The sequence below is a fragment of the Gekko japonicus genome, unplaced genomic scaffold, assembly GCF_001447785.1.
Source record: "Gekko japonicus isolate JY-2015 unplaced genomic scaffold, Gekko_japonicus_V1.1 scaffold39, whole genome shotgun sequence".
NCBI lineage: Eukaryota > Metazoa > Chordata > Lepidosauria > Squamata > Gekkonidae > Gekko > Gekko japonicus.
In genome coordinates this window covers 2,041,249-2,067,420 of record NW_015169778.1, presented here as the reverse complement: position 1 = coordinate 2,067,420, position 26,172 = coordinate 2,041,249, and the positions used below count along the sequence as shown (strand labels likewise).

The 26,172-nt window shown below is 43.5% G+C and overlaps 1 protein-coding gene across 1 annotated transcript in view; it reads left to right on the top strand.

Annotated features, from left to right (window-relative positions):
* CNDP1 (carnosine dipeptidase 1 (metallopeptidase M20 family)) overlaps nucleotides 1–26,172 on the top strand; it is a 31,124-nt gene that overhangs the window by 3,563 nt on the left and 1,389 nt on the right. Inside the window, exons 2-11 of the mRNA XM_015416735.1 lie at nucleotides 3,190–3,309; nucleotides 8,798–8,944; nucleotides 11,001–11,160; nucleotides 11,836–11,924; nucleotides 13,142–13,339; nucleotides 14,979–15,063; nucleotides 16,624–16,784; nucleotides 22,086–22,250; nucleotides 23,309–23,450; nucleotides 25,527–25,674. Of these exons, the coding sequence (XP_015272221.1) occupies nucleotides 3,211–3,309; nucleotides 8,798–8,944; nucleotides 11,001–11,160; nucleotides 11,836–11,924; nucleotides 13,142–13,339; nucleotides 14,979–15,063; nucleotides 16,624–16,784; nucleotides 22,086–22,250; nucleotides 23,309–23,450; nucleotides 25,527–25,674 (1,394 nt within the window). The 5' untranslated portion in view covers nucleotides 3,190–3,210. The remainder of the gene's footprint in view (nucleotides 1–3,189; nucleotides 3,310–8,797; nucleotides 8,945–11,000; nucleotides 11,161–11,835; nucleotides 11,925–13,141; nucleotides 13,340–14,978; nucleotides 15,064–16,623; nucleotides 16,785–22,085; nucleotides 22,251–23,308; nucleotides 23,451–25,526; nucleotides 25,675–26,172) is intronic.

The following is a 26,172-nucleotide window of genomic DNA, read 5'->3' as shown; positions in this document are numbered from 1 at the left end:
AACTGTCTGAAACTACAAAAAAAAACCCGGAGCAAACAGCTGAGAAAGTACAGGAAATAGATGCCAACTCTAAAAAAGTCAAGAAAAAGGTGCAAATGCTGGAAAGGAAGCAAGCTTTGGATGAATCTCAACTATTACAACTGCAAATGGAGAAAGTTAGCCTGGTCCTCCGGTTCCAAGGGGTCCCTGAGGTAGAAGACGAGAATCTAAAACAACTTTTGAGTGATACATTAGCTCCAGTTACAGATTTAAAAGTGGAATACCTCATAAGCAAAATGGATGTGGTCTATAGGGCCTATTCCATTTACATCAAGAAAAATAATCAGCCTGGGGAGATAGTGGTTAGATTCTTGAAGAGACACGTGAGGGATTCTATCCTTAAAGCAACTACAGGAACACCCCTGAAAATTGGAGGCAACACCATCAGGATCTTAAAAGACATCCCATTTGAGATAAGGAAGAAGAGGAAGAAGTACAAAGACTTAATCCTTTTTTTTTACAAACAAACAGCATTTCCTACAGATGGTTAACTCCTGAAGGTGTCATTTTCAAACTGCAGGACAAAAAATAAAAAATAAAAAAATTGACTCTGTTTCCAAAGTGCGTGAGTTCCTGAGATTGCAACTGGGAGAACCAGTTGAGGACACCAAAGAAGATGGACAGCAAATCTAGTGGTGAACTGAACTCTGTTCCTTCCGACGAGGATTCTGCTTCAGAAAAGGGGGCGGCTGCCTCTAAACGAGAATACCAATTGAGGATTAGAAAAAATAAAGCAAAATGAAGGCTGAAGGACTCTGAATGGTGCCTTAAAGCATGTGATATAAATTATGCTCTTGGGGGTGTCTTTAAACAAAAATGGTTAAAAAGATAGATATTTTAGCTTAATCGACTATGTTCAATGTAACACTAGCATTTTAGATTAACACTTATATAAGTCTCCAGTTCACATACTGTATCAACATTGGTGGTTAGGTCGCGGTGGAGCAACAAGACTTTGTTTGCAAAAAAAGCTCACAAAAGCCTCACAGCTAATGGCCAATTTATAATATTTTGGGTTCTCTCAGTGAGAGAAATTAGAGATCTAATATATCTAAACAATTGTCCTGGGCAAGAGCTAGCAGATGTGATGGAGGCTGAATAAAATTTCCTGTTTTCAGCCTTCACTGCCATCTCATAGGATTTCATAAGCATCCTATATGATGCTCTTGCAGCTTAATCGCAAGTGTGCTGCCAAACTCACTGAAGTCATCTGAGTTCCCATTTCATTCCACTGAGCTCCATAGTGTACCTGGGGGGTGACCTTAATTGGGAATGGAGAGGATGCTGTGGAGTGACTTCATTGATGGCTTCAGAGAGATGGGAATTCCAGTCCTCTATCAATGTATCAAATGAGTCACTGGAGGGCATTGGATCCCACAGAGCATTTTGGAACCCAATTGGGTCCATTAGTCTCAGTGGGTGAGCATAAATCAGATTGTCGTCTAGACCGGGGCAGGGGGTTGCGACACTTAGTTGGGCCTTCAGAACCAAGTGATCTGACCATGGCACTTCCTCCTTCTCTATCAGATCCATCTCCATCCCCATATCAAAGATCAAATCCAGCATGTAGGCTGGTTGGCATGTGGGACCTGATACAACCTGGGAGAGTCCTAGGCTCTGCTGGTGCGCTCGGCGGTAGGTACACCAGACATACAGCTAAACTCTCCTCAGCATCCCAGACTAGGTCAACACAATCAACACCGGTAATCTTGGGCAAGGGAAGTGGCTGGAAGAAGGAATCCTCCCAAGCAACTCTTCTCCCCCCCCCAACACCCCTTTGTCCAAGACTGATGAAGAACTGAGAATCCTGGAGGGGCCAGTTCCTTCAGGGCACCTGTTTTGCCCTCCCTGGCCCAGGTCTTGGTCATGCAAGACAGGTCTGCATTTTGTGCTGCAATATAATCATGTAGTATTCTGATCTTACTATTAATGGACCTGGCATCGCACAACATCACTGTCGAAGAGGGGTCTGTATTCCTAGCCCTCACACGAATGTACTTTGGGGTGGGAAAAAGGTTGGAAGGAGATTGAGCATAACCATATCTCCATCTCTTTCCATTCCAACACCTTTTACCACCACCATTACCTCCCTCTGCCCCTGTTCACTGGGATCCCTAGCCCAGTGCTGGTACTCACCAGGATGTCAACCAACACCATTTTAATACTCACTCCCTCCCTTTACCCACAGCAGTACAGTGATCACAATTGCCAAATAAATCTAAGTACCAATGCAGTATATCATCAATCCCAGTTACATCACAATCTGATTGAGTCACAATATGTCATCACAATATGAGTCAAAGAGCAAAGGTACAACTGGAGCATTCACACTGACCCTGGGGCTTGATGTTACCAATCTCACAGCAACAGCCTTTGACAGTTCCTGTCAAATGAAAATGTTAGAATGATCCTTAAAATAATTGACTGAGCTTCATTCACTTGACTGAAATAAGAATTCTAGAAGAGGTAAGTAACTGTATTGAATACCAACATCTTTTTTGTTCCAAAATATTTGATGCTTTACATTGCCTCCCTGCTTTAAGCTGCCTAATTTCTATTCTGTGTATGAATACACGTATCAAAATAATAGAAACAGTTAACTCTTTTATATTGCCAAAAATTACACCCCTAGAAGTAAAAGTATACAAGACGTCTGCAATGGTTCTGCCCTGACATCTGCAGAAGCCATTTGCTGCCTGGTATATTTATCTACTGGAAATACCCCTTTAAATAAATTGCATTCAAAACACAGTTTGAAGTGGGGATCTCTTTTCCTTTTGAAAGTGAAAAGGGAAGTCCCCTGAAAAGTTTTGAATAGTTTTCACCTGTTTTTCTCGGTAGACCCTGCGAAATGTTCGATGTTATTTCACAACCTAAATGGTCAGAAATGATACATGTGTGTAGAAAGAACAGTGCACGTAATTTTGCACACAGTTTATCTAAATCTTGCAAAACCTATTTGCCAGTTATATTTTGTCTTCCTACCGTGTGTGTTAAAGTGGTTCAGACATTTTACCTCTCCTTGGGCCTCTGTGTTGCCGTGATCTGCAGCAGTTGCTTGTGGCTTCTAGAGTACAACAAACTACAGCCAGAGTGTATTGCATATGTCTGATGATGCTCCCTAAAATGATTAATCTTTTTAATTTACAGATATTCCATGTCTTTCTTATCATGCCGCTCCTTGATGTGAGCAAGTCCTCATCACATCCTTCAGATGATGAGCAAAAGATTTTCCAGTACATCGATCATCATCAAGATACATTTGTTCAGGTGCGAAAAGTCATACAGCGCGTAGATTCTGCTGCAGCGGACAGATGGGGCAGGCCAGCCCTAGTCATGTTTACTTGGAAGTCTTACTGTGATCAGCAGGACAGATAGATTTGAGTTCAGTAGCACCAAGAGTTTCAGGGTATAAGTTTTCAAGAGTCAAAGCTCCATTCATCAGGTTGAACAGGGAATTCATATAAGATTGCAGCACCAATCTGAACCAGAGCACATATGATTCTAGAGCCAGTGCTAGTGTGCGGCTCCTTACCCAGCATTTTGCCCCAGGATCAGGGTAGGTGACAGAAGCACATTACATGCCAGAGTGGTTTCCAGCTCACTTTTTGGGCTGTTCCGTATTGCAATGCTTTCTTTCAGAAGCCCTGTTGTTAACTGCGGCCACTGATACATTGCAGCAGCGACAGGTTTCCCTGCATTTTCTGTATTCCAGTCCCCATGGTGGCTGGCTGTCTTTCCCGCACACATGCATGGACACAATGGGGTGGACCTTTGTGAGTTCTTTAAAACAGGGAGTTGACATGTCAGCGTGCCATTATTTTGATATGCTAGTGGTGGCTTAGAGGTTAAGATGCTGAGCTGCAGACCAGAAGGTCTGTAGTTAGGCAGTTCAAGACCCTAGTGCTGCGGGATGGAGTGAGCTCCCTTCTCTGGCCCCATCTCCTGCCAACCTAGCAGTTCGAAAGCAAGAAATTGCAAGTAGATAAATAGGTACCGTTTTCAGTGGGAAGCTAACAGCATTCCGTGTGCCTTGGTGTTTAGTCACGCCGGCCACATCACCATGGAAATGTCTTCAGACAGCGCTGGCTCTCCGACTTGGAAACGGAGATGAGCACCGTCCCCTAGAGTTGGGTTTGACTGGCTTTTGAGCAAGGGAAACCTTTACCTTTACCTTTTAGTTACAGATTAAAAAATAAACTTAAAAAAGCACCCCAGAGATATGGGCGGGAGGGAGCCTGTCACAGGATCAAGAGCAGGGAATATGGCTGCTGCAAGAGCAGGATTGGGAAAATCCAGATGTTGTGTACCCAGGGAAGTCCGCGCACGCGGTCGGGTCAACACATCAGGCGAAGGGCCGGAGCTTCGTCTCCAAGGACAATAGCCAGAACGGATCCTAGCGCGCACCTATCAGGAGGCTAGGATCCTAGAAGGGACCTACGGGTCTAGGGGTGCACTGTAAATACCCTATCACGGGTGTGGGTGTGGGTGTGGTGTGATTCAGGAATATAAGCCAGCCTGCGAGCCGGGTAAAACATCTCAAGATCTGCATGTAACTTAATAAAGTATGAGCTGTAATCACTCTACACACATCAGCCTCAGTACTTTATACCAGATCTTCCTGCTCATATGGCAGCCAGCTTATCTTTGCTAAAATCTTTCCTAAAACATCACAGTAAAGCAGGTTTGGAAAAGATGACGGAACAGCTAAGGAAAACCTGGGTGATGCACAGAAGCACCATGATGCTCTGGGGAAGTGGAGAAAAACCTACTTCCCAAAAGTATCGAACCCAGGGCAAATCATGTATGGAAATTGCCTTTTTCTCAGTGGACATTATTATTTTTTTAATTACATAAATCCTACAAAACTATACACGAACTAAAATTACAGCTATAGAACCATATATGATAATTAATATCTTAAGTCAAAGCTTTTCTTTTATTCAAGTTAAGAATAAAAGTTCTGTTCGTTATTTCGATATGCAAAAAGTTAAAATTATTGACAATGCAAGATTATGTAATATAATATAAACCTTTCTTCTAAAGTTTAAGCTATTTTCTGCCTTTCCTTCCTCTCCTTCCTACACCTGTTTAGTGTAGAGAGCCAGTTTGGTGTAGTGGTTAAGTGCGCGGACACTAATCTGGGAGAACCGGGTTTGATTCCCCACTCCTCCACTTGCACCTGGCTGGATGACCTTGGGCAAGCCGTAGTTCTGATAAGAGCTGTTCTTGAAAAAAAGCAGTTTCTGTCAGAGCTCTCTCAGCCCCAACAACCTCACAGGGTGTCTGTTGTGGGAAGGGGAAGGGAAAGGAGTTTGTAAGCCGCTCTGAGACACCTTTGGGTAGTGAAGGGTGGGGTATAAATCCAATCTCTTCTTCTTCTTCTTCTTCTTCTTCTTCTTCTTCCTTCTTCTTCTTCTTCTTCTTCTTCTTCTTCTTCTTCTTCTTCTTCTTCTTCTTCTTCTTCTTCTTCTTCTTGCTTTTATTGTCTCAGGGTGGTTTGGGTACTGCCTCTCCCAATTCTGATTCAGATTCTACTTCTGAGCTGCCATCTGCAGATGTTTTGTGGCTTTCCAAGCCATGCGAACTGTCCAGTTCTCCTTCTTCTTCTGTGTTCTTTGTATCCTTTTTGGGTTCCTGATGTCTTTCCAAAAATTGCTTAGCTTTGGTAAAAGAGTCAATCTTTTCTTTTTTGCCTTTGTAGTTGAGCATCAAGCCTTCAGGTAGTATCCATCAGTAGGTAGTGGAATTTTCCCGTAAATAGGTCGTTAAATTCTTGTATTGTTTTCTCTTCTTCCTTATCTCAAATGTTATGTCTTTTAGTATTCTGATGTCTTCTTTGATTTTCAGTGTAGTCCCAGATGTTGCTTTCAATATTGCATCTCTTATAGATCTCTTAGAGAATATGACATATATTTCATCAGGCAGGTTTTTTTTCTTAATAAATTCTGAATATGTCCAATAGATCATATCCATTTCACTTTGTAATACTTCCACCTTAATGCCTGTCACTGGTGCAAGTGCTTCACTAAGGATTTCTTTCAGATTCTCAGATTTGTCTTCTGGTACACCTTGAAATCTCAACACATATGAAGATTTTTCCATTTGTAGCTGCAAAAGTTGAGTTTTATCTGAAGATCTTTCTTTTTCCATAACTTCCAGTCTTTGATCAATTGCTTTAGTCTTGTTTTCAACTTCTTCTGTTCTTTTATTGGATTCTTTTAGCTGTTTTGTAAAGACTCCAAGGTCTTGTTGATGTTAGTCATCTGAGCCACCAGAGGTCACAATGCAGTATCCAGCATGCCTGCAAAGTCAAAGTTCATTTCCAGTTGAGAAACCGGACGTGTTGAGCTGGCAGTTCCTTATTGAAGCTTCGCTTTTGCCACCATCTTTTCAGCCCAATAAGACATTGTTTATGTTTTGTAAAAGTTTGCTTAAGTCTTTAGAAGTTTATTCGCTCTAACGCCTTAACAGTCTGGCATTGTACTGATTAAAATCAGCCGTCTGCTCAAACGCTGCCACTTTCTGTCCCCTCTAATGCTTTTAAATCTTTGCCATTTTCAAGGGGTGGGTAGCTTCCCCCCCCCCTCCGCTTTTTCTTGGAGGCATCCGGGCTGGCATCTTACTCATGCTCCGCTTCATCAGGTAAGAGAAAGTCTTTTTGTTTTCGCTAGTCAGTTGCTCACTGGTCCGGTATACTTGTCTCATGCCCAGAATGGTACCGTGGCGGCGGGGACCTATAGGGGCAGGGGGGAGCCTCGATCCTTTAGCTTCAGCTCTGAAGAGAGTGGCCCGTGACCTGGCAGCAGGGAGGGGGTCTGGCTGGTTCTGGACTCCCCCCGGAGCCCTTGTAGGGGGCTCTCAGCCTGGGGCGCTGGGGGTGCCTCTTGACAGGCTACGTTATTAAGTGCAACAGCAGCAGCTTCCCCATTTTAATCTAGCCTGCACTTGTCTTAACTCTGCAACCATGCAGTTAGCAACTAGACTGTGTTACGAAAAAGTGATAGGAATTTTGATGCAAGAGAGAAATGGGTATCTCTTCTAGTATAAAAGTCTTTTAACATCTCTCCTTCATCCTGGAAACATGATGCAATTTGGAAACCTGTTTTGCACTCACAGCTGTCTAAACTATTCCAATTTAGCATGCAGCACATCCTGGTTTAAGAATACGAAATGCAGACTTAGCTTAGGGCTTTTGCCCCCCATGCCTTGAAATGATCTGTTTTCTCTGCCCTCACCCTACCCCATTTTATACTGAACATCCAGCCTGAGGAAGAGTTCTGGAGAACTCAAAAGCTTGCACACTGTTTTGTGGTGCACACAGTTTTCCAATGTTTTGGTTGGTCTGGTGATATTATGGAATGAGGTGAAAAGACTATTAATCATGATCTACTCTGAATATAATAGTCACTTCCAGCAATGTTATATCAGTCAAGGCCCCTGGGTGTACAGAACTTCCTATCTGTGACTTCATTTTGCTGCCATACTGAAAGACATTGGACCATCAAGATAAGTATTAAGAGCAACACCCAGTTTTTACAACTAATGACATATTCCTTTACCCCCAAATTCTACAAGCCTTGCTAGAATCTTCAGATTTTTTTTTTAAAAGAATCTTTTCTTCCCCAGCTTTTCCTGTTGCATTTCTCTTCCAGTCTTCTCTAGTCACTACTGTAGGTATGCTCCATGGGTTCTGGCAGCCACTGGATGGAGAAGTGAATGGAAAGCAATGAAAGTTGCTAGTGGTTGTGCAAACTACAGTATACATGTGTTATACTTCACAAATAAAATTAGAATATTTATGCTTCATATATATATTCATAGATATAGATATATTCACAAGCAATGCTTGTGAGTCAGTTTCAAGAATCATTAAACTATTCTAGGAGGGTAACCTTTAAGGGATGTTAGGAGGCCAACGCAATCAAACTATGACTATATGTTGGGAGATATGTAAGGATGTGTGGGGGTGTGCACTTCCACCATATTCCCACAATATTTCCTCTTTCCCTCCCCCTGGCAACTCCATATCCTCACTGTTTCCTTCTTTCCTTCCCACCCACCAGCCAACCTACCTTTTATTTGCCCCCCTCCATCTTCAGCTTTTAAAATAAATTACCCTATACTCTGCCTTTCTCCTCAGTGGGGACCCAAAGAGGCTTACATCATTCTCCTCTCCTCCATTTTATCCTCCCAACAACTCTGTGAGGTAGGTTAGGCTGTGTGCGTGAGTGGTCCAAAGTCACAGAGTGAGCTTCCATGGCAGAGTGGAGATGTGAACCAGTGTCTCCAAGATCCTAATCTGAAACTCTATAACCATTATGCCACAGTGGCTTTTGTGGGGAGGCAGTAAGCAGCCTGCCCTGGATGACTCACGCAAGTCATGTGGTATCAAGATGCCTGATGGTTGCTGCCTGGCTTTTTCCTAGTGAGTCCTCTCACTGCCCAAAACAGCTCTGGAAAGGGCTCTTCTTTCTCCTTGTGCCTTTTGCTGATAGAAACTAAGGCTTGAGGGCTGGCGATACTGTTTAATCCCCTAATGTATTTTTGGGAAGATTTTAGATATTTTTGTAAACCTGGAGCTTTTTTCAGGTTTGTAGAAAGATCTGTCTTGTCTGTCCATAGCTCCAGTCCCTGGATTTAAGTATCCACATATTTGGCCCTGTTAAGAGTTAGACATATTGATGATAGGCAACTGTTACTAGATATTTATATGGCAATTCATGGACTCATACAGTATCACTGTCTTTTCTTTCAGAGTCTGTCAGAATGGGTGGCTGTGGAGAGTGATTCCATACAACCACACTTAAGAGGAAATATAACTGAAATGGTAAAGATAGCAGCAAATAGTCTCCAGGCTTTAGGAGCTACTGTAGAGTTGAAGAACGTGAGCAGTCAAGATGAGGTACCCAGTTATGATTTAATTTTTTTTTAATGAACCAGACTGTACAAGCCTGTACCAATGGAGTGTCTCTGGTTTCTTCTGATTTCACCTCAGCCCCACCCTTCCATTTTGCATTGTGCCAGATGGTCTGACTCTTCAGAAATAGAAGGGCTGCTGTGGGAAGAGGGGCTGGGATTACCATGTTGCAGAAGCAAAGTTTCACTGATGGATCTTTGGATCTGAGCTCTCGTTTTTAAAGTCGTATTTCTGCATGTTAACTGCTATGGTAATCTGTTGGGTATTGAAGTACTTTGTTAAAACTGGAATGAATTATCTCTTTCCACCATATTTCTTGATGCTGAGCAAGATACCCAACCCTCCCCACATAAATCCCCTTTTCCACAATGGCAAAGGTTGGTCTTGGGTTTTCATCCCCTTCCTTTGCTTCAGGTGAAGAAAGGGTGTTAGTAGTGGATATAATGTACCTTGGGAAGACTTAGGCGATGTCTACAAATTACAGCCCTGTGCAAAGCATGGTGGAGTTGCCGCCTACTTTGCATGGGTGCGCGCACACACACAGACTCCCAACAATCAAAGCTTGCAGTGCCAGTTTCAGTGGATTCTACCATGCATTCTGTGCACTCAACCTGCTCCCCTATATTATGAGATGGTGTAATTCTGTTCCATTTTTCACAGTGGCTGATAACACAGCAGAGAATCCCCTAGTGCTTGCCAATATGGAAAACAAGGCTTCACAGCTGCTTTTGTTGGTTTCAAAAATAGCCATCTCAGTTTCAACATTGCCCCCCCTTTGCCTGTGTTCATTTGTGTTCCCTTTCATTCAACAGACTAATGCTAAAATGCATGCGCAAAACCTGAACCACGAGGATTGAAATGGAAGGCGCTTGCTGGATGCTACTGTGCAGCTGTGATAGGGCAATTGCTTAAATTTAAAAAAATTGGACACACACCCCCACACATCACAAATGACATTCCCACCCCAATTTAGAAAAGAGCATTTGGTTGTTGTTGTTGTAGCTGCAGAATAAATACACTGGAGGAAAAATAATGGTGTGTAAGGCAGGCATAGAATCTGAAATCAAGTTTAAAGGCTTACTGCTCAGAAAATCTGCAGTGTATGTGTTTGTGTGTGTGTGTGTAATAGGCCTATATTAGAGTTGCCACTTACCCAGTTCTGGTGGGGGGCTTGCTGGCAATTCTCCCCATCTCTCACCCTCACTCAGTGGAGTAGCAAGTAGAAAGGGCAATCAATGCTGAGATGTCACTTCCTGTTTTGGAACAGGACTGTATATATAAACTCTGCAATCTGTTTGTATAGCTCTTACATGGATCCTAAACAATCCCAGGGTACAGATGGGTATCGGGTTGGCATGTCCCCCTTGGCCACTTGTGGGGGATGGGGAGTACGTTTGCCAGATCCAGGTTGGGAATCTCCTGGTGACCTGGGGATAGAGCCTGGGGAGAGCGGGGACCTCAGTGGGATCCAATGCCATAGAGTTCTCCCTCCAAACCATCCATTTTCTCCAGGGGAACTGTAGTCTGGAGATAAGATGTAATTCTGAGGGATCCCCAGGTCCCACCTGAAGGCTGGCATTGCTAGATGGGCAGCTGCCAAAACCATAGAACAGGCCATGGTTTCAGATCTTAGTAAATCTTTTATGCTCTGTTTCTCAGAATTATTCATACAGTTAGGGTCATTCATCGTAACCCAGAATTATCATTAGATAGATGAGACAGCCTCCATCAGGCAGAAGATCCAGGGATATGGTTAAAGGACAACAAATTCTCAGTGATTTAATTATTGATTGTATTTTACCACCACGAGTCACCATTTGGATTTTATTCCTTGGGCATTTAAATGTTTTGGGATATCTGGAGGAATTTCTTCAAAGAAACCTGTATCGATAATAGCAAAGTCTGTTTTTTTAAAGCCTTTAGAAGTTAGGCATGACCTTTCAAGAAAAAAACTTAAAGTGAAACTCTCAAGTATAAGCGAAGTCCAAGTTCATCTAAGATTTTCAATTTCCTTTTGCATTGTCTCTATATCTTCCTACAGCCTTATGGCCAGAACCTTTCATTACCTCCTGTCATTCTAGCAGAGCTTGGGAAGGATACTGCAAAACCCACTGTGTGTTTTTATGGACATTTGGATGTGATGCCTGCCAAAAAGGAAGATGGATGGAAAACAGATCCCTACACATTGACTGAGATGGATGGTCTGTATGCTGTCACTGGATCTGACACCATGCTTTTGAAGTAGATGTATTCAGTGCTTTGCCTCATTTCATATTGGGTGGGGGGGAAGGCTCTTTCAAAATGTTACACCTGCCTATTCCTCATTAAATACCTGTGGGGAAAAAGCAGTGAGATGAGACTTCAGGAGTTTCATTGCGGTTTTCTGTTATGATCTGAATAACACATTTAGGGACCCAGTGCAACCAAAATTAGTCACTCTTTAGTATCATCAGTGATCTTATTTTAGTTGGATCAGAACCATGCATGGTGCTCTTGCACACTGTGGGTGCCTTTCATTACAGTCCTTATGGAAGCAGACAATGGGACTAATTAAATATCTGTAGTGTGCAATACTATTCTGCTTAGTAAATTTAGTAATACATAATGACGCAAGCAGCCCTTTTAGATTGTACAGCAAGTATTTTAGCTGAAGCTTCTAATAAGTGAAGTTGCTACCTCATACCCACAGGGTCTGCTAAGAGTCCATTAAGACTCTGGTAATGTCATACGGGATTTAAAAATAAAATCTGGGTTTTCTGAGGCAAAGGACTATTGTTTTAGTCCATTGGAAACATCCTCAAGCATTATGTAAATTATTCTACATTCTAGCACTGTGAAAAGTTCCAAAGCTTAATGTTAGTATACTTTATTTTAAGGAAAACTTTATGGTCGTGGAGCAACTGACAACAAGGGACCTGTCTTAGCTTGGATAAATGCAGTGGGGACATTCATAGCACTAAATATGGTAGGTTAAATCTGTATTTGTAGAAACTGTCTTGTGAAATTGTATATAACTGACTACTGCTCTGCTGTGGTGTCAGTTACTAAATGAAGACAAACTTGGCCTTACATATTTTGTAAGTTCTAGCATTTGTATACAGTTTTATTCTTTGCCAAGGAGTATAAATAGATTTTCCAGAAGAATTTGAATTGGAAATTTTAATGGAAGAAAATTAAGTATAATGTAAATAATACTAGCAAAAGAAGGCAATTATGGCATGTAAATGCACTGGTTTTTGTCAATGCTTCATATCCCATATTTAGCCCATCTAACATGATGGATTTGCCCCACAACAGCCCTGACAACTATAAATAAACAAAATGTACTTACATACGTGAGACAGAAAAATATAGCACTGGATTAGTACTTGCGCATTTTATGCATTTCATATCTGGAACAAGATCAAGTTACTTCCTTGTGAAATAAAAGAAACAAATATAGGGTTTTTTCCCCTGCCCCACCTACTGGAGGCTTTTTTCCATGGTGAAGCACAGTAGCCAGTGGAGAATGTTGTAGGAGGAAAGTGTTTGCATACATTTTCCCATGCATTTGGAAATGCTGAAAAAGGGTTTCATGCTTAAGGTATAACTGCACAATACGCCCAATGTGTGTCAGGTCATCACCACATGACCAGACTCAGATATACATCTGGGGAATTCACTTTAAAAAGTGCTTACTCGCTCAGTACTGCAAGGTCACAGTAAGGGGAGAGAAGCAGCTTCCAAGTTTCCCTTCTTGCTCAGTATCTGTGAGCAGAAATGGTGGTGGGGGGTTGCCCCTTTTTTTTTCTGGTTTCACATGTCCTTCCTAGGGAAGAAAAGGGCTGAAAAGCCTCCTCCCCCATGGCAAAAACTGTGTAAGGGAAACTTCCCCCTCATAGTGCTCCCTTGCAGTGCTGAATGAACTTTCAAGGGTCCAGTTGTGTGCCCATGGCCCAACATGTGTCAGGCCCTTAGGCATGCTGAGAAACCTGTCAGTTCATCTCAAGTCCAGCTTGTGGGTCTCCAGTTGTTCAGTGAGCTAGCTGTTCAGAGGCATCCACATGCATCTGGATGTGTCCTTAGTATGATTATACTATTTTCTTGCACAAGTAGACATTCTTGCTATAAGCTTAGAGAAACTATTACAGAACTTGTATTACTGGCGGTGGATTTAACCTAACATTGAAGTTTCTTTCTTAGACTTTGCCAGTAAACGTCAAGTTTCTTCTTGAAGGCATGGAAGAAGCTGGATCCCATGGGCTGGAAGACTTACTTAAAGAAAATGAGGGATTTTTTTCTGATGTAATGTACATTGTGATTTCGGATAACATATGGCTCAGCAACAAAAAACCAGCTCTAACATATGGAACTCGGGGAAATGCTGCCTTCTTTGTGGAGGTAAAAGAATGAAGCAGCAGTCAGTGGACACAAATATTCTAAGCATAATTTGTGTAGCTTTTCTGTTAGGATGATGGGATAATGCTTCTAGAGTCTTGGCCATCCCATCTCTTGCTGGGTGACCATGAGTCAGTTGCTGTTCTCTCAAGAGCAGTTCTCTCACTCAACCCCACCTACCTCACAGGGTGTCTGTTGTGGGAAGAGGAAGGGAAGGAGATTGTAAGCCACTCTGAGGCTCCGAGCGAAGGGTGGGGTATAAATCCAATTCTCCTCCTCCTCCAGTTGAGTCTGCCTGTCCCAGTACTCTCAGTCATTTCAGTACTGCTAACTCTTTAACTCTCTGGGTGCTTCCACACCAGGGTGATTTTTCATTGTCATCTGGTTGCTGATGTGATTCTGTGTAAATTTTCCCTTGCAATGGAAATTTCACACATCCCAGAGTAATCCATTTTCTCTCCATTATTAGCCATGGTTTCCCTTGCACACCTGATGGGCATTGAAGTACCCTCTGCTCTGTTGTCACATGACTGTCAGGATGCTCCACCCACCCCGTTTCTGTTTGTTCATTTTTTTGAGGACCTTGGGTAATGTTGCATACTGACTTAAACAAATTGCAGGGACCTCTCAGAAGACTCCCCCTCCCTAAAAATCAGACTGAGCTGTGAGTGCTTCTCTTCTCTTCTGTTTTTTTTTTTTTTTTTAAAACCCATGAGCATGGATAACACTGGATAGGAATAAAACAATGCCTTTACAACCTAAAAAAAATTCCTCCTTGAACAGTCCCTTCCCATCTGTTAGTTAGTTTCTGCAGGGGTCTAGGCTCTTGCAGTCCTGATCATATGAAAGAGTAACTGAACAGCACTCGTGTAGTGTATCCAGACTGACATGTCCGGACATGCCCGGACTGGCTCAGGCACAAACACCACTAGCTTCATGCCAAAAGACAATGGGCCAGTAGGATCCTAGCCAGGCCCAATGAAAGAGCTAGGTCCCCAGCTGGGAGGCCAATAGGTCTCTCGGTTACCGTAAATAGCCTATTGGGAGTGGGGTGTGTGTTTGGTGGCGGGTTTTCTGAAGGAATATAAGCCAGCCTGCGAGCCAGCCAAGCGTCTTTGTTCCTGACTAAATAAAGGTATGCTTACCTGAAATCACTCTCCGTCTGCATACTTTTCAACTCTGTTGTTTCCCCTTCAGACACAAGAGATATCTTCTGACCATAGTGTCTTGTCCAGGAAATATTTCCCCCCCAAAATCAAAATAAAGCATGGTGGTTTGTTTTTTCCTGTGAAAGGAATGGGCTGTTAATGGTCTATGCACAAATGAAGGATGCCATCATGTAGAAACATGAAAAAAGCACCAGCCAGGTGTCAAAAATACATAAAATTCCTGGTGTGGAAGCAACTTAATCATTGGATTGGATGCAGCCAGTTCTTTACTCAATCCCATCCAATTTTCCTCCTTACCTAAGCAGTAAACCCCTGAATACCTCTGCCTGGAGGCAATATCAGGCCTTGTTGTTGGCTCTCCAGAATAATTGGCTGGCCACTGTGTGAGACAGGATGCTGGGCTAGATGGACCACTGGTCTCATTCAGCAGGGCTGTTCTTTTGTTCTTACAATGCTGCCTTTCTTTCATCCAGGTAGAATGCTGTAAAAAAGATCTTCATTCAGGATCCTTTGGGGGCATCATCCATGAAGCAATGTTTGATTTGGTAGCCCTTCTTGGTAATATTTGTATACATTTGTCTAAATGATATTTTGTTACTGGTCTCGTAAGATTCTAAGGTTAGTTTTGATAAGCAAGGTTAGAACATGTAAGGAAGGGTATAGGTCTTGAGAAGAGTCTTTGCGGCTGGGAAGTATTTCTGGATGTTGTGTAATGAGGAAAACAACCAACTGGTGGATACAAATTAATAGACTACACATAGTTAATATAATAAAATTAAGAGCTAGCATACTCTGACAAAAGGTAGACATGGAGGATCAGGAGAGCAAAGAGGATCAAGGGCATTGCAAAATGTTCACTTAGATATTTTATACTGTTAAGGGACATGGTATAGTTAGTGTCTCAGTAAACATACTAAGGCCCCGGTCACACGGGCAGGAAACTGCAGAGGAGAAGCGTGGCTGTTTGCCCTGGGGCAAACTACTGCGCAGTTACGTGATCAGACCTCCTGTGGAGGTCCTGTGGAGGTACCGTGGAGGTTCCATGGCAAGGGAGAGGTGCCGATCACAGGACAAGCCGGCGCACAACGAAGAAGCGCACGCCGCGGCAAACTGTTTTTTATTTTTGTGTACATGACAAATGCGCATGCTCCGTTGGGTGCGCATGCGTATCCACAGAGACTTGGACAAAAAAAACACACCTTATTTGCAAGGGGACATGGGCGGGCGCCGGATGCCACCGGAAACGCGATCAGACGCCCGCCCTTGCCCCGCAGTTTCCGGAAACTAGTACCTCCAAGGTACTAGTTTTTTGCCACGCAGTTTCGGCTGGAAGCCTCGGTTGAGCCACGGGAGTGCTACGCTTCCCAGATGTGCTGGTGAGATCGCGCCCGGAAACTCCGGCTGTTTTCCGTCTCACTTGTGTGGCTTCTGTTACGTGTGACCGCAGCCAAAGTATAGTTCTAAGACCACTTTGGTAAAATGCTAATCAGAACATGACATTTTAGGGTTACCAGCTCTGGGCTGGGAAATAGCTGGAGATTTTGGGTGTGGAGCCTGAGGAGGGTGGGGTTTGGGAAGGAACTTCAGTAAGGTATAATGCCATAAGGTCCACCTTCCAAAGCAGCCATTTTATCCAGATGAACTGATCTGTGGAAATCAGTTGTAATCCCAGGAGATCTCCAGCCATTGCCTGGAGGTTGGCAACCTTAACATGATAGATGCAAGCAGTACAAGATACTTGCTGCTTTTGCTGGTACAAATCATGTGATATTAACTATGGATTAGTTATTAACTTTTTTGTATAAATCTGGCACAAAGGTACTTTTAAACAATGGGCTTTCCTTACATGTGTTTCTAATGCCATGTGAAACCTGAACTAAGTGAATGTATGTTTTAAGATAATTTTCTTCCTGTTTCTATCCATATCACATGTGGCACAAATAGCATGCAAGTCAGCCATGCACTGACTTCTTAATACCAATCTTAAACCTCCTTAAGTCCCAATCATTTTCTTATTTTTCTAAATGGGTCAAGCAAGAATCCTGGAGTATACCTCACATGCCTGGAGATGAGCATGATACAGCAACAATTGTGTGTGTGTTTGTGTCTGTTCCATAGACAGTCTTGTGGATTCATCTGGTCGTATTCTGATCCCTGGAATCTATGATGATGTTGCTAATGTTACAAATGAGGAGATGAAGCTGTATGCACCGATAGATTTTAATTTCGAGGAACATAAAGCTAATATTGGTGTGAAGGAATTTCTTTATAAAACCAAGGTACAATATTTTCAGTGAGTGCTGTAAAACAGAAGAATTAGTGGGAAACAGACAATTACTGTATTTGTTATTTATTAAGGGTTTTGTATCCCCTATTCCTGTTACAGGGACTTGTGCTAAAGCAGTCCAGTTTAGAGGCAGCTAAAATTCTTCCTTGCACAATGGGAAAGGAAAGTATTATAAGCCACTGTAAGTCTCTGCATGCTTCAGAAGTGGATACAAATTCTGCTTCAGTAGATGAGTGGGTAACATTTCTTGTTTACAACTTGCCCAACTTATAGCACAACCCCTGTAGAAAATACATAATTGCTAGTGGATCTTAGGTCTGATCTCTCCAGCCCAGTCTGCATCAGCATATCCCAACACTGGGATTATTAGTTCTTGGCAGTATAAATTTAAAGTGTGCAGTAACCTTCAAGGATGTCAAACATATGGCTGTAGAGGGGATTTTTATGACAAGGACAATTAACATTGGAATCACCCTGCTCTGCTGTTTACTTTGAGACCTGATTACACACATGGACATTCAAAGAAAGGAAAGGGATGTGGGAAAGAGATAATTTGGGATAAGGGGAAAGGGGAATTAAAAGGAAATTATTTTGGTTTATTCTGAAAAAAAAATTAGATTAGATTTCTCTGTGTCTATCTGGGATTTTATTTTCTTTCTTTTTTTTTAAAAAAAAGCCCACCCTGATTAGGAATTACAACACTTGGATTGGATTCCATTGTTTAATGAGTGGAAGTAGATGGCTAAGTATTTAAAAACATTATGGTTCCATATGTTCCAGTTTAACAGTTCTCCCTCTCTCCCCTCTCACCTTCCAGGCTGCCTTTCTTCACATTAAACCCTTCCCCCTTTGCTTTAAATGTTTCATTATCATCACTAGCACTGAGTGGATTTTGCCCAGTCTGAGATCAACACATTATTTCATTTGGAGAGATCCCCCTCTCCATTTCTAACAGATGAAAAAAAAAAAGAAACCTAACAGCACAGCTTGCAATATTTATTAGTGGAAAGGAGCAAGAGTCCAGTTGTATCTTAACAACTAACAAAATTTGTGGCAGGGCATGAGCATTTGTGAGTCAGATACGGCTAGAATGTGAGTGCATCTGTTCTTATATCTTGGAGAGTGGAGTGATTTCTGATGCCAAATGACAATAGCATGAGGTAGTAATAAATTATAGATGGTCTTCTCTTGGTGGGTGTTATTTGGGGCTATAAATGATAATAGCAGGCATTGGTAATGAGATAGGAAACCTCAGTTCAGTCCAGGAGGACACATTGTCTTGAGCTTCATTATCAAGCAGTTCATTTTTATTTATTTATTTATATTTACATTTATATCCCGCCCTACCCCGAAGGCTCAGGGCGGCTAACAGGGGCACAAGATGCCAAGTTAAAACAATAGCATATAATTTTAAAACAATAAATTACAATAAAATATAAACAGTTTACAGTAAATTTCAAGCAAGAAGGGAAGATCTTAACCTCACATAGCTACCGATCTTATCCTCAGAGCAGTGTCCAGCACCACACTCCACCCTTGGGGGCCAGGCAATCAGATGTCAAATCGCTAGGGCATAGGGCGTACAGATGGAATAGTGATGGCGGCGGCTCCTATCCAAAGGCCTGGCGGAAGAGCTCCGTCTTGCAGGCCCTGCGGAACTGAGAGAGGTCCCGCAGGGCCCGGATCTCCTCCGGGAGCTCTATCCACCAGGTAGGAGCCGCCACCGAAAATGCCCTAGCCCTAGTCACAGCAAATTTAACTTCTCTCGGGCCTGGAATTTCCAGGAGATGTCTCCCTCCCGACCGAAGTGCCCTTGGGGGAACATATGGAGAAAGGCGGCCCCTCAGGTAGGCTAGACCCTGGCCATTTAGGGCTTTAAAGGTCAAAACCAGCACTTTGAAGCGAATCCGGTATGCTATCGGCAGCCAGTGCAGCGCTTTCAGCACAGGCTGAATGTGGTCCCTCCTCGAGAGACCCATCAACAGCCTGGCTGCAGCATTCTGCACTAGCTGCAGCCTCCGAATTTGCGACAAAGGCAGCCCCATGTAAAGAGCGTTACAGTAGTCTAGCCTTGAGGTAACCGTCGCATGGATCACTGTGGCCAGGTCCTCACGGCTGAGATAGGGGACCAACTGCCGAGCCAGCCGAAGATGGTAAAAGGCCGCCCTGGCAATGGTTGCTACCTGGGCTTCCATCGTTAAAGAGGAGTCCAGGCGCACCCCCGAACTCCTAACCTCCGACACTGGCACCAAAGGCACCCCATTGAAGGTCGGGAGAGGGAGCCCCAATCCCATGCCGGTCCAACTCAGGCCCAGGACCTTCGTCTTTGCCGGGTTTAGTTTCAACCGACTCAGCCTGAGCCAACCAGCCACAGCTTGTAACGCCCGATGCAGGTCATCAGGAGTAGAGCCCGACTGGCCGCCCAGCATCAGATAGAGCTGGGTGTCGTCAGCATATTGATGACAACCCAGCCCACACCTCCGGGCAATCTGGGCAAGGGGGCGCATGTAGATGTTGAACAACATCAGGGACAACACGGCCCCCTGGGGCACCCCACACTCCAGGGGATGCCTCTGGGACCGCTGATCCCCTATCGCCACCCTTTGTCCCCGACCCTGGAGAAAAGAGGCAAACCATTGCAAGGCTAGCCCCTGGATCCCCACGTCGGCGAGGCGGTGGGTCAACAACTGGTGGTCGACTGTATCAAATGCGGCCGACAGATCTAACAACACCAGAGCTGCCACACCACCCCGATCCAGATGCCTACGGAGATCGTCAGTCAGGGCGACCAGCACAGTCTCCGTCCCATGACTCGGGCGGAAGCCGGACTGGTAGGGATCGAGGACGGAAGCATCCTGCAGAAAACTCTGAAGCTGTAACGCCAACGCCCTCTCAATGAGCTTGCCCAAATAGGGCAAGTTAGACACCGGCCGATAGTTAGCCAATTCGGTCGGGTCTAGAGATGGCTTTTTCAAGAGAGGGCAGACCATCGCTTCCTTGAGTGCCTTGGGGAATTGTCCCTCCATGAGGGACAAGTTAATAATCTCCTGCAGGGCACCTCGAAACCCCTCACGGCCCGCTTTAATAAGCCAAGAGGGGCACGGATCAAGGTCGCATGTGGTTGGGCGCACAGCTGCGAGTAATCTGTCAACTTTCTCCAGACTGAGTCGGTTAAAACATACTAAACCCGGCTCCAAAGACGTGCAAGGGGCCTTGAGTTCACTCACTGTCTCAAGTGTGGCGGGAAGGTCGCGACGGAGCATCGAGACTTTGTCTGCAAAATAGCTCGCGAATGCCTCACAGCCTATCTCCAATTCCCTATCATTTTGTCTGCCATAAGGCAGAGTTGTCAAAGACCGAATTGTACTAAATAATTGGGCCGGGTGTGAGCTAGCAGACGCAATCGTGGCCGCATAGAACTCCCTCTTTGCGACTTTGACTGCCATCTCATAGGCCTTCATAAACGTCCTATAAGATGCTCTAAATGCTTCATCGCGAGTTCGGCGCCACCGTCTCTCTAGCCGTCTCAGCTCCCGCTTCAGCTCACGCAAATCCTGGGTATACCAAGGCGCTCACCTAACACGAGTGCGGAGAGGGCACCTGGGAGCGATCTTGTCAATGGCTGAGGAGAGCCGTACATGCCAGTCCTCCACCAGCTCATCCAACGAACCGCCAGGGGGCCTCGGATCCCCCAGAACCATCTGAAGCCGCATAGGGTCCATTTGGCGCCACGGGCGAGCATAAATCTGCTCGCCGCCTAAACAGGGTCGGGGTGGAACCCTCAGATGGGCCTTCATCAGTCTCCTAATCTTCCTTTGAAATTCCTTTGTAAGAGACCTGCTACTCTTAGGTCAGCAACTGAATGTCCGGGAAGGTTAAAATGTTCCCCCACTGTTTTTTGAATATTGCGGTTTCTAATGTCAGACTTATGTCCATTTGTTCTTTGCATCCTCCTGGACTGAATCCTCCTGGATCAAACTGAGATCTAAGTTTCCTGACTCATTACCAATGCTGATATCTCCATGCCTACTACCCCCCTGCATATCAGACCTAATCCAATGAAGCGTACTATTGTCATTCACCTACTATTGCCATTTGGCATCTGAAATCACCTTTATGAAGTTCATATCTTTGGTACCTGGTGTTACATTTTACGATACACATGGCATGGCCTGACAAAGTGACATTTATGTCAGATCTGGCCCTCATAACAAATGAATTTGACACCTCTGTGTTAGAGGATAACCAGAGTTGTATAGCCCTCACTCTCTTTCAGAAAGGAACAGTGTGCGATCAAAGCATATTGGAATTAGGAACCAGTATGTAAGGTTATTATTCCCCTGGGCATGGCATATGCTAATGAGCTGTTATGCTAATAGCCTAGTAGCTCATAGCCTAGTAGCATACTTTATGCTAATGAGCTCCTTCAGCTCTTTTTCTACGAAAAGACCCCTGACACATACCATATTCCATTGCCCCCTCTATAGGGATATCCGATCTCGTTTTATTACTCCATTTCTAGAAGGTAAGAGCTGGCACTCTGATGACTCAATTGTTCACTTTCTTCTGCTTAATTCTAATTGCGAAATAATGGAGGCTGTTGCAAAATTTTTATATTATGCAATCAGAAGATGAGGCTTGAATAGCCAAGTGTAAGTGACTGATGCATCTTAGTATTTTCCCGTATTTCCATGATGTTTTGTGCTTTCATGCCAATAAAGGTTTTGTGTGTGTATGTGATTCAGCTTCAGTATGTTCTGCCTTAGGGACCTGACCACGGCCTTAAAGCACTGGCTCAGAACCAAGACAGACACATCTGGAGGCTTGGATAATTAATTGTAGAGCTGGAGGTCAGCTGCATATTGATGACACCCAATCCCAAAACTCTGGATAATTTGTTCATTCGTTCGTTCATTCCTAAGAGTTGGTATGGCTTCAGTCTTTTAGAAATTGCATTATACAGGAAGACAGGAAGCACAAGTGACTGGCCATTCCTGTTTTGGTGTTTCTTTGTAACACCTGAAATTGAACATTTCACTGGCTGTGATTTCCTGATGCAAGGACTGGCCCACTCCCATCACTCCAGCACATGGGAGCCACTCCTGCTTAAAGGTCCCCTGAATGTTGTCATATTGTGCAGTTCCTCACCAAGGCTACAATCCTAAGTGCCTTTCCTAGAGAAGAAGTCCCATTGAACTCAGCAGGGCTTACTTCTATGTACACATGCTTACAATTGCACAGCAAGTGAACTTTGAGTGCCTAATGCCAGTCTTTCTTTTATCGTATCTCTAAGGAGGATATACTCTTAAACCTGTGGCGTAACCCATCTCTCTCTATTCATGGGATAGAAGGAGCTTTTTCTGAACCTGGAATCAAAACAGTCATACCGTCAAAAGTAATAGGGAAATTTTCAATCCGACAAGTTCCTAATATGAACCTTCCTACCGTGGAAAGCCAGGTAATGCTAGTTAAATATTTAATGGATTGTTATTCAGTCTGTTTGCAAATGGCTCGACCTGGGCATGGTTTTCAGGGCCAAGGCTGTATACTCGTACAAAGGGTATTTTTACCCACTCAGAGAATAATGAATAACACCCACATAACTGGTAGAGGGAAAGCTTGCAGACCAGCTTCTGGGACAGAAGTGAAAGTTGTTAGCTTCTCTGGGACTAAAACCTCACTGGCAGGCAGGCTGTCACTGGAAAGAGATTCTGGGATGTAAAGAAGCTAAAGGACAGGGAGCCTAGCGATAGCCTGAGGCAATTAAAGAATCAGTGTGTGAGGCAAAGCACCCTGTTTCCTCCCAAGCATTGATGTGAATATTAGTGGACCTACTACAGCTTTGCAGGTGTCTGTAATTAATCCATCTTGTCCACAGGCTCTCATCTCTTTCAAGGCTGGAGCCAAGAATGTGGCAATTAGTTCTTCCTGAAAGCCTGCGGTCCATAAGGTGGGAGGGGGGGAGCAGGAGTGATGCTGGCAATCTTCCAGAAAATTCCTATTAATGTGGGCTCTGATTGGATTTGGAGCATCACCTGACACCAGAGGGGATTATAACTGAGGGAAGTATAATCAAGGGAAACGGGCTGCTGATGGTGATTTTCCTGGACAGAGGTCTTACCCCTCCACACGCACATCCAATAAGGATACTGTGACCTTAAGTCAGAGTGCCTTCTTGCCTCTGTTTCCCTATCTCTTCTGTTATTTTCCGCAATCCACCTACATTTCCTTCTGGCATTTCCTACTCCACATACTTCCTTCAGCCTTCTTGCCTAATAAGGCTCTCAGTTGCTTAATTCCCCTGCATCCCAAGACCTCTTCATAGTCTTCAGCCTGCAAGATCTTACTCCCAGCCAAACTGATAACTCGTTTTCTTTCCCCAAAGCTGGTCAACAAACCCCAAGAAACTGAATATCCCATGTTTCCATTCAGACTTAGCCAATCAGTAGAAGTTTAATTTCTACAAAAGAAACATAGATAATATAAAGACAAAATTACTAATTTTTCTCTTTTTAGGTGAAAGAGCATTTAAAAAGAGTATTCTCTAAAAGGAACAGCCCAAACAAACTGACTGTGTCTATGCAAGTGGCTGCAAAGCCCTGGATTGCTAATATTAAGAACCTTCAGTATGAAGCAGCTAGAAGAGCGATCAAAACAGGTGTGGAGAATGTTTTGCATGCAAATATATTTCTTATTAATAATCTTCTTAGACATATACTTTTCCTCTTTTCTTAGCTAGGGTTTGGCACATTTCTGCAGGACAAAGATTCTAACATTATAGTTGTAGCTAATGGTATTTTCTCCCATGTTCCCAGATGGTTGTCAAATGATTTCCTAGATCTTTATGGCTTACTTCATCTGAATATGAATGCTTCATATAATTAACTCTTATTTTACTGTTTTGGTGTTGACTGGCATATTATATACTTTGTGGGAAATCTATTACCCTTAGGCTGTATCAATATGTAATCATTTTTAACAGTGCAGCGGCATAAATGAAGAGGACACACAGTGAATAATGTATTGGAAGTGAAAGACGACAGTATTTCTCAGCCTCAGACTTCAGAGGGGACTATAGAGAGTCAGAGATAGATAGGTCAGGAGGACCCTGAACATCTTCCTTTCTATTGCTCTGATACTATCACTTTGATGTGTAGATTGCTACTCAATGAATCTTCCTTCTTTCAGCTGACACCTTCTCTCCACACTCTTCTCCATCTTGGCACGATGAGGGCAGAATATGCTTGCTGCATCTCTATCCATCCTAGCTAGTTAGACAAGATTAGAATCTGGTTTCTATCCTGTCTAGAATGGAGTTCCTTGCAATAAGGGACTCCTATTAGTTTTGCAAAGATAAAGAGGCTCCATGTGTAGCTTTGTTTCTTAGGAGCACACACAAACTTAATAGATTTTGCTGCATTATATGCCTTGAGCACTCTGCTAACCTAATATTCCTTTAGAATGGACATGATATAAACCTTGTGATTTCCCCCCTATCTCTTGAAACACAGAATTCTCATATGTATTATGAACAATGCACAGCCTCAACCTAGAATTCTGCAAAGTTAGAGTCCAGTGGCTCCTTTAAGACCAACAGGTTTTATTCTTTCCTGAATAAAACTTTGTTGGTCTTCAAGGTGCCACTGGACTCTAACTTCGTTCTATTGCTTCAGACCAACATGGCTGCCCACCTGGATCTATCTAGAATTCTGCAGAATTGATAATGGGAAGCTTTGTTCAGGTAGAGAGAGAGGCTTTGATCAAGAGATCCATGAACTGTTCCATATTGAAAGACTGACTCTTGTTTACACTGCTTTATAGATACAAGTCATTTGTAAGTCACTATCACAGACATTTCAGAATTTATGCTGTAGCACATGAAGGAAAAGCTGCTGTTTTCAGCTTGATGCTCTTTCCGTAGCATTAACAGGCCTGTTAATCTTATTAATTTTTTTCTTTTTTGGTATTTTTTAAATATATGCATGTGTATGTGTGTGCATGTGAGTGTGTGTGTACCTGGACGTCATGGCGACCTCAGATGACTGACCCCTACTGGGGGTCTGGAGGATATTCAGAGAGGTGGCTGAATAAAGCCTGCCCCTGCCTCCCCCCTCTGGTATTTCAAGGAGGTCTCCCATCCAAGTACTTGCCAGAGTTGACCCTGCTTAGCTTCCGAGATCAGACAAGATCAGGTTTGCCTGGCTATCCAGGTCAGGGTTCTTGTTATACATTTGATTGGATAAAAGCCAGTCATATGATCAGCTGTAACTTGAAGAACAGAAAGATAGTATTGATTTTTGAGGCATACCTCCTGCTTCAGATTTCCGCCCCCCCCCCCCAATCAAGTCAAGCTGACTTCTGGCAATCCCTAGTGGGGCTTGAAGGCAAAGGGACAACCAGAGGTGGCTTGCCATTGCCTGCCTCTGCGTTACGACCCTGGTATTCCTTGGAGGTTGCCCTTCCAAATACTGGTCAGGGTCGGCCCTACTTAGGTTCTGAGACCTGACAAGATTGGGCTTTCCTGGGCCTGTCCTGCTTCAGAATTGATTGCATTGAGACTTGTAAAAAGGAATATACAGTCTCTGCACATGACTGGCTGGAGTGTTTGTGTTCATATGCTTGCCATTTTGTGTGTTATGTTTGTGTGCATGTGAGTATGTGTGTTATGCTGTATCATCAGCCTGCTGCACAATACAGTTTCATAGGAGCATACATTTTTCCATGCACATTTCAGTGTTTCAACAAGATCCTGATATGATCCGGGATGGATCAACAATTCCAGTTGCCAGAATGTTTGAGGATATAACGAAGAAGAGTGTAATGATGTTTCCAATAGGAGCCGCGGATGATGGAGAGCACTCCCAGAATGAGAAAATAAACAGGTTTATCTATTTGAATTTTCCCATGCATGTTATAGGGAACAAGGGGTTCTGACGATCTCATTTTTTACATCGTCTGAAACCTCTGAGGATTTTTTTTTGGGGGGGGGCAGGCTTTTCTGTTGCAATGGAGACATTAGTGCAGTGTGTTTACACCCTCCATTGAAGTTAGTTGACTTAGAATGACGTTCCATTTCACAAATATGGCAAATGAACCAAGAGATCCAGCCAGTTTTTCCACTGCTAAAAAAGGAGGAAGGGATCCCCTTTGACCACCCAAAAGGGATCAAGGACAAAAGCCATGTGGCATATGGGGGGCTACAATAAGAAGGGGAATTGACCAACATAGATTTAAAAAGCTGGCTGCATCCAATCCAATTCATTTTATGTCATTATAGCATTGAAAAAGGGTTGATAAGTAAATAAGTACTGAATATATTTCAGTTCCCCTCCGATTTCCATTTTTTGTGTGAGGAGAGCACCCTGTAAAATGTTGTCCCC